The sequence below is a fragment of the Halichoerus grypus genome, chromosome 13 (genome assembly GCF_964656455.1).
Source record: "Halichoerus grypus chromosome 13, mHalGry1.hap1.1, whole genome shotgun sequence".
In the NCBI taxonomy this organism is placed as follows: domain Eukaryota; kingdom Metazoa; phylum Chordata; class Mammalia; order Carnivora; family Phocidae; genus Halichoerus; species Halichoerus grypus.
Genome location: NC_135724.1, coordinates 13,547,287 through 13,559,997, shown reverse-complemented (window position 1 = coordinate 13,559,997; position 12,711 = coordinate 13,547,287). Strand labels below are relative to the sequence as shown.

The 12,711-nt window shown below is 39.0% G+C and overlaps 1 protein-coding gene across 1 annotated transcript in view; it reads left to right on the top strand.

The window, feature by feature from the left end:
* PHLPP1 (PH domain and leucine rich repeat protein phosphatase 1) overlaps positions 1-12,711 on the top strand; it is a 217,184-nt gene that overhangs the window by 103,737 nt on the left and 100,736 nt on the right. The window contains exon 2 of the mRNA XM_036081813.2: positions 9,535-9,731. Within this exon, the coding sequence (XP_035937706.2) occupies positions 9,535-9,731 (197 nt within the window). The remainder of the gene's footprint in view (positions 1-9,534; positions 9,732-12,711) is intronic.

The following is a 12,711-nucleotide window of genomic DNA, read 5'->3' as shown; positions in this document are numbered from 1 at the left end:
ACTTTATATGGAAGACCCAAAAGACTCCACCCCAAAATGCTAGAACTCATACAGGAATTCAGTAAAGTGGCAGGATATAAAACCAGTGCACAGAAATCAGTGGCATTCCTATACACCAACAACAAGACAGAAGAAAGAGAAATGAAGGAGTCGATCTCATTTACAATTGCACCCAAAACAATAAGATACCTAGGAATAAATCTAACCAAAGAGGCAAAGAATCTATACTCAGAAAACTATAAAATACTCATGAAAGAAATTGAGGAAGACACAAAGAAATGGGAAACGTTCCATGCTCATGGATTGGAAGAGCAAATATTGTGAAGATGTCAATGCTACCTAGAGCAATCTACACATTTCATGCAATCCCTATCAAAATACCATCAACTTTTTTCAAAGAAATGGAACAAATAATCCTAAAATTTGTATGGAACCAGAAAAGACCCCGCATAGCCAGAGGAATGTTGAAAAAGAAAAGCAAAACTGGTGGCATCACAATTTCAGACTTCAACCTCTATTACAAAGCTGTAATCATCAAGACAGTATGGTACTGGCACAAAAACAGACACATAGATCAATGGAAGAGAATAGAGAGCCCAGAAATGGACCCTCAACTATATGGTCAACTAATCTTCGACAAAGCAGGAAAGAATGTCCAGTGGAAAAAAGACAGTCTCTTCAACAAATGGTGTTGGAAAATTGGACAGCCACATGCAGAAGAATGAAACTGGACCATTTCCTTACACCACACACAAAAATAGACTCAAAATGGATGAAAGACTAAACGTGAGATGGCAGTCCATCAAAATCCTAGAGGAGAACACAGGCAGCAACCTCTTTGACCTCAGCCACAGCAACTTCTTCCTAGAAACATCGCCAAAGGCAAGGGAAGCAAGGGCAAAAATGAACTATTGGGACTTCATCAAGATAAAAAGCTTTTGCACAGCAAAAGAAACAGTCAACAAAACCAAAAGACAACTGACAGAATGGGAGAAGATATTTGCAAAAGACATATCAGATAAAGGGCTAGTATCCAAAATCTATAAAGAACTTATCAAACTCAACGCCCAAAGAACACATGATCCCAAGAAACGGGTAGAAGACATGAACAGACATTTTTTCCAAAGAAGACATCCAAATGGCCAACAGACTCATGAAAAAGTGCTCAACATTGCTCAGCATCAGGGAGATCCAAATCAAAACCTCAATGAGATACCACCTCACACCAGTCAGAATGGCTAAAATTAACAAGTCAGGAAACAACAGATGTTGGCGGGGATGCGGAGAAAGGGGAACCCTCCTACACTGCTGGTGGGAATGTAAGCTGGTGCAGCCACTCTGGAAAACAGTATGGAGGTTCCTCAAAAAGTTGAAAATAGAGCTACCATACGACCCAGCAATTGCACTACTGGGTATTTACCCCAAAGATACAAATGTAGTGATCCGAAGGGGTACGTGCACCCTGATGTTTATAGGAACAATGTCCACAATAGCCAAACTATGGGAAGAGCCAAGATGTCCATCGACAGATGAACGGATAAAGAAGATGTGAGATACACACACACACACACACACACACACACACACACACACACACACACAGGAATATTATGCAGCCATCAAAAGGAATGAAATCTTGCTATTTGCAACGACGAGGATGGAACTGGAGGGTATTATGCTGAGCGAAATAAATCAATCGGAGAAAGACATATATCATATGATCTCACTGATATGAGGAATTCTTAATCTCAGGAAACAAACTGAGGGTTGCTGGAGTGGTGGGGGTGGGAGGGATGGGGTGGCTGGGTGACAGACACTGGGGAGGGTATGTGCTATGGTGAGTGCTGTGAATTGTGTAAGACTGTTGAATCAGGTAAGGCCTGTACCTCTGAAACAAATAATACACTGTATGTTAAAAAAAAGAAGATAGTAGGAAGGTAAAAATGAAGGGGGGCGGGAATCGGAGGGGGAGACGAACCATGAGAGACTATGGACTCTGAGAAACAAACTGAGGGTTCTAGGGGGGAGGGGGGTGGGAAGATGGGTTAGCCTGGTGATGGGTATTAAAGAGGGCACATATTGAATGGAGCACTGGGTGTTATATGCAAACAATGAATCATGGAACACTACATCAAAAGATGTATGGTGATTAACATAACATAATAAAATAAAAAAATGGTATAAAAATAATAATGGCAAATAAGTGAGAACTTTATACGTTTTGTGTTTTATTCTGAGAAGGTTTAAAATAAAGCTTCTCAAGTTTCCCATAGTTACCTATAGGTAAATCATATAAATAAGCTAATTATGGGAGGTTTTTGTATTTGGGTTTTTTTTTTTTTTTTTTTGAGATTCCTAATAAGTTGAGGGATGGTCATCTGTTTGGAATGGGTGTGTTTCAGAACATCACATTGGTATAACAGTTTTTGAGGTCAGTTTTAGAACATCGGAATCTAGATTAACGTCTTTAATGTAATCAACCTTGTAGGGAAAAAAGGTAGGTAGTTGACTGTTATCTAATGCAGTAGAGAGGAATTAGATTGTTTTGCTCTTGGAATCTGTTTCTCTTATAAAATTTAAACATTATCAGGTATGGGTTATAAAGTGGAATGTAAACCCAGACTCTACTTCTCAGCGAGGAGGCAGAAAAGCATTTTGAATCACATTACGTCTTAACAGGATTGCATGGACAATGCTCTTTGGAACCTTGTCAAGTCATCTTGGCTAAAGTCTGTTCTTCACAGCAAAGGAAACTGAAATGTATCAGGTCTCTTTTATTAGTAAGAGAGAGGAGTAGTGGTGTGGATTATCCAAAAATCATTCATGCTTGATTTTAGAATTTTTATTTTAGCATTTATTTATCAATGTGTGCATGCCTCGTTGGAACTTCGCAACCCTCCTTTTAATAAAAGCATCCCTTGGTGAAAACTTGACTCAGCTGGAGCTATGGTGCTGTCTACCCTCATCATCCTGATTTCCACGCCCACAGCAGTATGCATCACCTCTGACACAAGTCACAATTTTTATCTAAAGGAGGTAGTGAGTATGTTTATCCTTTTGAGAGCAGTTATGGGCATATTGCACCTTAGGCATGCTCAGATTTAAGATTTAGTCATCCCAAGGCCTCCCGAGCCTCATGATAAATAGACATTTGTAATTTTTCTGAGGCCTACATTTGAATCAAACATACCATGAGGCCTGCTGCCTGGCTTCATTGTTTTGAGAAGTTCAGCTGTTTCTCTTCACTCATGGTGTTCTATGCTTTAATGCTTGTTGCCTTATGACATTATCCTTTGTGGAGAAGTATGACAAAAATAAAGCCAGCTGGGAAAGCAGGTGATGAAAATTTTTCTTCAGTCTACCAAAGGGATGGTTTTTAACCAGAAAATGGAAGTTGTAGGTAATTTAAGAATGTTAAATATGGCAGAAGCTTGACAAACCTGTGGACCTGAACAACTCTACCATGTACTATAATGGAAATGACAATAAAAAGTTAGTGAAACTGTTACAGTGATTTTTCTAGCCAAGGAAAAAATTCCTCATCCAATGAGAAAGAAAAACTCAGGAGAATGTTGGAAAGGCTCCTAAGGTATGGTCTGGTTATGCACGGAAAGACGAGACTGCCATTTCTGGGAAGTAACAGATGGCCAAGACATTGAACTGACAGGTGAAGGTTGATTTGATGAAATTTCTCAAATGCATTTTCTTTGCCAAATGTGAAGTTAATAAGGGGAGGCCACACCAGCTAGCCATGTATTGCTCCTGGAGCTGAGCTGAAGGAACTCATAAGTCAGGGAAGTGTTATGGTCTCTGTGAATGCAGGAGTGTAATGAAACCCACCTTTGAAGAAAATACCTTCTCTAAATATACATCCCAAGAAGAGACATGAGCATTGGGTATTCAGACAACTAAGGGGTAATTTTGGTGATGGAATGGAGGGAAATCTAAACATGCCTGAGAGGTGAATCAAATTCCTTGTGAGGACAGGAGGTGAGGGAACGAAGGAGGGACGAAGCGGGTCTAAAAGCAGCACCTGCTCTTCTAGTTCATTTCTAGTTGCCTTTCTCATCCTTTCCCCAACTTGATGCACTTGCTCCTTTGGTTAAGGTTTATCAACCAAATGCTGACGATCACCAGATTGAAAAGACGTTGTTAACCTATGGCTTTAGCTCAGTGGGTCTCAAGTGGTGGTCCTCAGACCTGCAGCATCAGCAGAATCTCTAGCCCTCACCTAGAATTACTGAATTGGAAACTCTGGGTAGTGGAGCCCTGCTGTCTGTCTTGAGAAAGCCTTCCAGGTGATTTTGGTGCAAGCTGGTTAGAAGCCCTCTGCTGTGATTTGTCTTCATTCAGCATTTCCTTTAACATTTTAATTTATTATAGTTTGTTATATATTACATACAGTGTACAGTTGTGGTAATCATCTTCATTGCTCTGACTTCTCGAATTTTTTAAGTTCCTGGCTGATTTTATTATAGTTTATATTAGGGCTTGCTTTGGTAGATTTTTAAAAAATTATTTTGGCTCTGTGTTTACAGAATCTATAAGAATATGAGGGGCTAGCTCACATTTTCCAGGTACTGTTTTAATTAATATTATAAGGGAAATTATAAGCTCTAGTGGTATTCAAGAATTTAGAGATTAGAGAAAGGTTCAAGGCATGACATTTCTCAGGGATAAGGGTCTACAGTAATTTTGGCGATACAAATAAACCTAATCAAACTGAGTAGCTGTCAGTAAGAAGCAAGATTTACTGGGCAGTTGACTTTATATATTTTGATCTGATACATAAATTAACCCTCCCCAAATCTATTTAGCAGCTGGTTGTCATTTCCATTAGCTAAAAGCAGCTAGTCTTAAATCTGTTTCAAAGCTCCTGCCAGCACGTCTTGCTGAGCTTTGTTTAGCCTTTCAGCTGTGAGACAAAATTCCCAGGTGCCCGTTCAGTGCTCAGGTCTCCAGACCTTGTTATGGGCTGTTTAAATCCTTCTGCCAGCTCTTGAAATGACCCAAGGCAAGTAATTTAATTCAGTCTTTCTGTCACTGAAGGTAGTCAAGAAGGATTTAAGGATTTATATGCAATAAGAAACATGCTTTAGAGTTTTATCAGTCTAAGCTCTAAAGGTAGAAGAGGTGAGGGTGAGGGTTGAATGTTTTCACTCATTCCTGACCATTTTCAGCTCTAGGGACACGGTAAATTCTTCCATTAACTTTTATGCGATGATCAGACTTCCTTAGTTTTTGGTGCTATATCATCATGAATACTTTCATTCTCTAAAGTTTTGGAAATTGTGATTGCTTAATATATTATTCTTGTTTTTTACTATTTCTGATTACAGTAGACCCTCACTAGTTTATACAAAAGTTCTGTAAATTTGTAGATGATTTTAGGGAAATGTGGGTTATTTAAGTAATACTATGTTCAGGTAAATAGAGCTAAATGAAACCAACTTCGTAAAGTTGTATTAGTTATTGCCCTGAAACTTAATGGCTTAAAACACCACACATTTATTATCTCCTCCTTTCTCTGAATCACGAGTTCAGGAGTGGAGTGGCCTAGCTGGGTACTTCTGGCTCAAGTATCATGAGGTGTGCAGTCAGCATGTCTTGGGGGTAGCCATTCTCCAGGGCTACTGGGGCTGGAGGATCTGCTTCTATTATGGCTCAGTCATGTGGCTGGTGAAAAGAGACCTCAGTTCCTCACTGGCTTTTGGCAGGAAATTTCAGTGCCTCACCTTGTTGGCCTTTACATAGGGTCTCCAGAGTGTCCTCATGACATGGCAGCTGGTTTCCCCAGAGGAAGAGTGATCCTAGAGAGAGCAAGGAGGAAGTTCTATGCCCTTTACGACCTTCAGAAGTTGCTTCACTTCTGCCACATTCTGTTTGTTAAAAGCGAGTCACTAAGTATAGTCCACATGCAAGAGGAGTGGAATTAGGCTCTACCTTTTGAGGGGAAGAATTTAAAAGAATTTTATGGACATATTTTTAAACTGCAATGATAGACACGGTTATATATTTAGCAAAGATGTGATTGGCAACAACCAAATTTGTACTTATTTCTTTATTGTTTAAATGGTCTTATAGTTAAAACAGGTGTTTCTGCTACTTTATATATATTCCTGAAAATTCTCATGTTCTCCAAAATTGTAAAATAAAAATAAAAGGGTTTATGGGAAAATGTAGTTGGAAGGGGGCAGGACTATAAGTCCATGCATCTTTATAACCAAAATACTAACAAAAGTAATGATGGGGCCTCGGGAGATAATCCAGATGGTCCCCATGGGCATCCTAGTGTGGCTGGAAGTTGAGTTGCCTTAAGGAATATTAAAACTGCACAATAACAGAACAATAGAAATGCTAGCTTGTGGGCACTGAGATAGCATATTTGCTGTGGGCTTTTTCCTTTGCTATTGAAAGTTATAATTCTAGAGTAAATCTTTTTGAACCAACACAATATGCATATTAAAATGACACCATTCCCCTATTTATAATCATATGAGCTAATTGGTATTAATGAATCACAATATTGTAGCAGAACAGACTGTAGTTTCCCTTAAATAAATAAATACTTCTCTTCTAATCATTTCTTTAGTAAAATTCCCTGATGATAGATAAGACTGAAGGAGACTTCAGTCGCTCTGCTGTGGTCAGGTCTCTATCTCAACTTGAAATACTTGCTTTTGCTGTCTGTCTTTCCTCTTGGATCGTGTAAGAAATGCCTTAAATCTGTAGGAAATTAGAGTAACATTTCTAAAATAAAAGTTTTAATGAATGATCCAACTTTCAACTGGTAGGCATTGGTTACTTGGTGTTGTCAATATTTATTAGAGCATAGGACAATTGGAATTCCTCTGAATTGAGAAGTTTAAGAATTGGCAGGGAGAGATAATTCCTTATGTCATAGAATAAGGAAGTCTGATGCAAAGGAGGGTGCATCTGGGTTGTTGCCCAGGTATATAGTGCATATTCATCTCCATATTCCATGTACTCCATACACAGCCAAGTCCTGAGGACGTGTCTGATCTGGAACACCCAGGGAGGGAGCAGACCACAAGGATATTGAAGTTCACTCAGAACAAGACAAGGAGGGGTTTGATTCAGACTGGGATGTTTAGGGCTTTCCAAGGACAGACTGATCTTACCATTAGGCTCCAGGACTATTCAAGGCCCTTTGGGAATTTTTCTAACTAGAGAATAAAAAGCCTGTCTCTGTTGATGTCTCCATACTCTTTTATATATTTCTGGGATGTATCGTCCACTCTATCTGGTGATTTGTTCTAGGGCTTTCTCTAGGATTTTTGTGGAGTTGGGAGAATGGAAGGGCTATTTTTATGTATCCCTGTTTTTTTCATCAGTCTGTGGTTACTCACAGATCTACATAGATGTGACAGGTTAACAAGTGTCCTTGAAGCCACTCTTGGATGTGGCTAAATTGTCTCCTTCTTTGCATTCATTAGTCCATATGTAAGTGTGTGTGTGTGTGTGTGCGTGTGCATGTGCACGTGCATATTTAGATCAGATTCCTCGTTAGTGTATGTTAGTTTCTTATATTCGTGGAAATTGGATTTTAGAAAGCGGTAGTCTGTTACACTTACCTTCTTCCCTACAGGAAGAGTGTCATGTAGAAAGGAGCTCTTAGACTGGGAGTCCGAGCATTTTTCTCTCTAGGTAAATGAACTCGTACGGAAAGAGACAAGCGAATGACTGGTCTGATCCATCACTGGCAGCCTTTGGCAAGTCAGGTCTGATCTGAAGTTTCCTGGGCTTCCTACCTCTTTGCGGGGCATTAGCATCTGGTGACTGAACAAGTCAGTGGAGTTCTCAGCTCCCTTGAGGGTGTTAGCGGTGTGTAGTTGTTTGCTGGGCACCAAGTTGAAATAACTGAACCACTGTTAAACTTCACTCTGGCCCAGCCCCAGCAAAATTATGTCGTATGCAGTATCTACTTTATAAAACATCTGATATACTGGGAGAAAGAGGAAGTGAAATTCAAACCCGCTGGTTTTGTTATTTCTGCCCAAAGGTATGTATTGGGAGGGTTCCAACACTCTGGATCTCTTGAGATCTATTTTTGGTGCTGCTACTCTTCCTGTTTCCTTTTCTAGCAGGTATTAGACATCTACCAAAACTACTTGGTATTTATGTGAATTTTTAAAAGTCATAAGAATATAATTTCCCTTGAATATGTTTTTTCTGCTAGCCTTTGGCAACTAGGCAACTTTCCAAATAAATAGAACCCTTCTGGCTTGGGTCCTGTTCAAGGACACGTGTCTCTCATTAGTTATTTTTTTTTTTTTAAAGATTTTTATTTATTTGACAGATATACACAGCGAGAGGGGAACACAAGCAGGGGGAGTGGGAGAGGGAGAAGCAGGCTTCCTGCGAGCAGCGAGCCCGATGTGGGGCTCGATCCCAGGACCCTGGGATCAGGACCTGAGCCGAAGGCAGACGCTTAACGACTGAGCCACCCAGGCGCCCCTCTCATTAGTTATTTCTGAGCATGGGTTTCAGTACTCTTTGCCATTATACATTCAGTGTCTACAACGGGGAATGTTTTGCTCCTTGTTTATAACACTGTCATATATTAATCACAGTAGTTCTCCCATCCAGTTGATAGGACTTGTCTGAATATCAGTCTGCCAGATTCATTTCCATCTTGGAAACGAAGACTCTTAAGATCTTTCCCAGCGCTCTCTTTGTCTCTGAGTCGCAGTGCCCCTCTCTCTCTGTCTTCCCTCCATGAGTCACATGCACCACCACACAGCATCCTTCCTAGATTGGTGTTAAGTCTGTCCTTGAGTACTTAACCTATCATAGAGTAACATTTTCTTATTAGAAAAGTTATTTTTGTCTCCTTAACAGTAAATGTACATTGAGTAACTGTAGGAGCAAGAATATCAGCAGTTAATTCCATTAAAACTGATTAGTTTCATTAAATGCTAGATCTTGAATGTTATTTTCCTATCTCAGTCTATAATATTTTCTTTTTAGTGTACTTAAGTTAACTCTAGCCATTTATAAAAGTCTTGAAGTTATCCCTTTTTTAAATGTAAAAAAAAAAATGTGCAGGATATAGAAGGAAATAAAACTTGGGTTTAACAGAGGGCGTAAAATAGTCTTTTCCGAGCGTTTTAAGGAAAAAGCTTTTCTTCATCTAAAATTAAAATGTCTGTGGAGTAGATGTGGTAGTTCTTAACCATAATTGTATTATTGCGGATTTCAGAGTCTCTCAATTGTAAATTAGATTGTTGCCCAATAATTATTCTCTGTTGCCCTGATAGTTTATCTGGTATGCCAGGAGTTGGAAAAAAGCCCAATTGTAGGGCATCTGGACGGCTTAGTTAAGTGTCTGCCTTTGGCTCAGGTCATGATCCTGGGGTCCTGGGATCAAGTCCCGCATCTGGCTCCCTGCTCAGCGGGGAGTCTGCTTTTCCCTCTCCCCTCTCCGTCAAATAAATGAATAAAATCTTAAAAATAAATAAATAAAAAGAGCCCAATTCTTTGGACTAAAATGTTTGCTTGTGTTTGTTTCAGGAAAACCTCACAGCACCAGTAGCTCTGAAAGGATTCAGCTCTCAGGAATGTATAATGTCCGTAAAGGCAAAATGCAATTGCCAGTGAACCGATGGACCAGACGCCACGTCATCCTGTGTGGGACCTGCCTGATAGTATCATCTGTGAAAGACAGCTTGACCGGAAAGATGCATGTTCTGCCACTAATTGGTGGAAAAGTAAGTTTAAAACAAACAAAATACTAACAGGTTTCCCAGTATCATTAAGCTTACTTTGAGCCATTTCTTTTTTTTTTTTTTTTAAAGATTTTATTTATTTATTTGAGAGAGAGTGAGAGACAGAGAGCACGAGAGGGAAGAGGGTCAGAGGGAGAAGCAGAACCCCCCCCCGCGCTGAGCAGGGAGCCCGATGTGGGACTCGATCCCGGGACTCCAGGATCATGACCTGAGCCAAAGGCAATCGCTTAACCAACTGAGCCACCCAGGCGCCCTGAGCCATTTCTTTAATATGGGGTCCATGGTTTTCACTCATCTAAGGTCTAATCCAGTTCCTGTTGTGCTCTACCAGTGGGCATGGTTGGATGGTGGAGTTGTGGAAGATAACAATGCTGTTGGCCCACGTGAGGCCCCGGTGATCATTACTTTATTAGTACATGCATCTTACTTACAGGCTTGAAAGCAGAGCAGCTAAAATTCAGTATTATATTTTAGGCTGTAGATGATAAACTATTCTTTATGAGTAGACATCTCTTGATATCTTGAGTATGTATTGTGTAGTATAGTATAATGATCCTGAAGTCCATGGCTTTAGGACCATTCAAGCATGGTTACCAAGGGTTAGACTATCTCTCTTGCATGAATCTTTGATCCAACTTTGGCATACCTGTCTCTCTTTGTGCAGTGACCAGTGAAGTTAGCATTTTTTTAAAGATTTATTTGAGAGAGGAAGAGAGGGCATGAACAGCAGGAGGGGCAGAGGAGAGGGAGAAGCAGACTCCCCGCTGAGCAGGGAGCCCCACACGGAGCTCAATCCCAGGACACTGAGATCATGACCTGAGCCAAAGGCAGACACTTAACGGACTGAGCCACCCCGGTGCCCCAGAATTAACATTTTTTAGTTTATCAACTTTAGCTAGTCATAATTTTTCAACCTGAAATGTTAACTTGTTTCAGAGAAAAACTGTGATATAGCTGATAGATATTACCAACATCACTATCTGCTTTTCTTGGGGCATGATAATTATTTTATTCCTATCATTTATAAACTAGAAAGAACCAGATTGCTTGGGAAAATCTTACATTCTTTTTTTGCCAGATCGATTTATTAATACCCAAGTGTTGGTGGGAGTATCATTACCATAATTATATGTTAGTATTTCCCGATTTTTAAATGATACGATAATCTCTTAATAAATGGGAAGGCAAATTTGGATGAAGAAAAGGGTTTTTGAAAATTGGGGGCATATTAAGCAAATATTTTCTTTACCATTTTTCTTCCTGAATGAGCATGGGAAAGAAGGCAGAACATGGAGGATATAAATAGAGGGGTAAAAAAAACAAAAAACAAAACAAAACAAAAAAACCCCACAACTTTTGTTAAAGTGAACTTTTTAAAATGGGCAAATGTTTAATCTGCTGGTTCCAGGGATTAGAAATGAATAAGGTAAAATCAAGTGTGTGCAGTAGTAAATGGCTTTGTTACTCACTTGCTGTGTAGCAAATTCATTCTTCATTCATAATTTAGTCGTTCCTTATGTAAATAGCCCATGTCAGTTCCCTACCCACCCCTCTGCTATTATGCATTCTAATCCTAAAAAGACTAATACTTGATCATTTAAAAAAGATTTTGGCCAGGCTGCCAGGTATATTTAGATCTATTTCAGTCACCTGTTTTGAAACCATTACTTAACTTTTGTCTGAGCATTGAAGAATTAGTGGTATCTTATTACTGAAGATTTTGTCCTCTGGATTGAATTCTGAAAAATTAGTCATCATTATTACTCCCATAGGTCATCATTACAAATGCATATTTAATGTTTGATGCCCTGTTAGGTCAACAGTCTGTTTCTTTCTTCTCTATGATGACTATTTCAGCAAATTTAATACAACTATTTATTAAATAACCTCTGTGGGGAAGCCACTTTGCTTGGTGTCCCAGAAATACCAAGGTGGGTAAGTCATCATCCCTGCCTTTGAATTGCTTATAATTTACTATCCAGAGATGAAGGATGGGCACAACGATATCTGCTCTAAGAGAGATGCAGAAAAGTAGTGCGGGAGATGAGTGGAGGAGAGATTACATTTTCTTGTGGGGAATCAGAGAATTTTGTGATGAAGGAGGTAGCAATTACAGTAAAACTTGAAGGGTGAAAAATCTCTTGACATATGAAGGAGATGGTCAGAAAGATTATTGTGCTTAGAGAAGCCGAGGCAGGAAAGCAGTGGAATGTTCAGATAAGGTCAGAAGATCGAGTTATAATTAGCATTTTCATTCAGAGCTAGAGACTTGTCTTGTTTCCCAGGCCTATTATTGGATGGACTTCTACCATTGAATAAATTGAAATAGCTTCCTTTTCTCACAGACCAACCTTGTAAAACCTGTTTTGCACTATGCCTTTAAAAATAATTGAGTATGTTGAAAAACAGTCTTTTAAAACCTGTTGACCGAGTTAGGGAAAAATAATTCAGTCTTTGCAATCTGAGTTTTCATTAATGTTTATCTGTTTCTTTTTTCATTCTGCTGTTTCATTCTGTTAAAGGAAAAACTAAGAGTAAATAGAAGGTTTTTGTTTTTGTTTTTTTTAAATATATGTGAAGAAGAGCTAGAAATGAAGTGTGAGATAGATTGCCCATAACCCTAGCAATAATTGTTGATAATCGAATCTGACAACCACTTGAGCATGATCATTTAGTTTACATTTTCAAATGTCAAATTCCAACTATGACGTTAAATGAAGCACTCTTAAAATTTAATTGTTGGGGAGAAATTATATAATTGGTAAATTTCTATTCATTGTGCAAGTGTTAGGTTATTTAATTTATCCTTTAAAATTTAACATAGATTTTTAGATATCATATTTTAATATTTTACTTAATATTTGCTAAATTATGATGCATAATAAGTTGAATAACCATTAACTTACTACTCAGTTTAGGAATCATGGCAGTATCAGTACCAGTGTTTCTACCTGTGTCCACT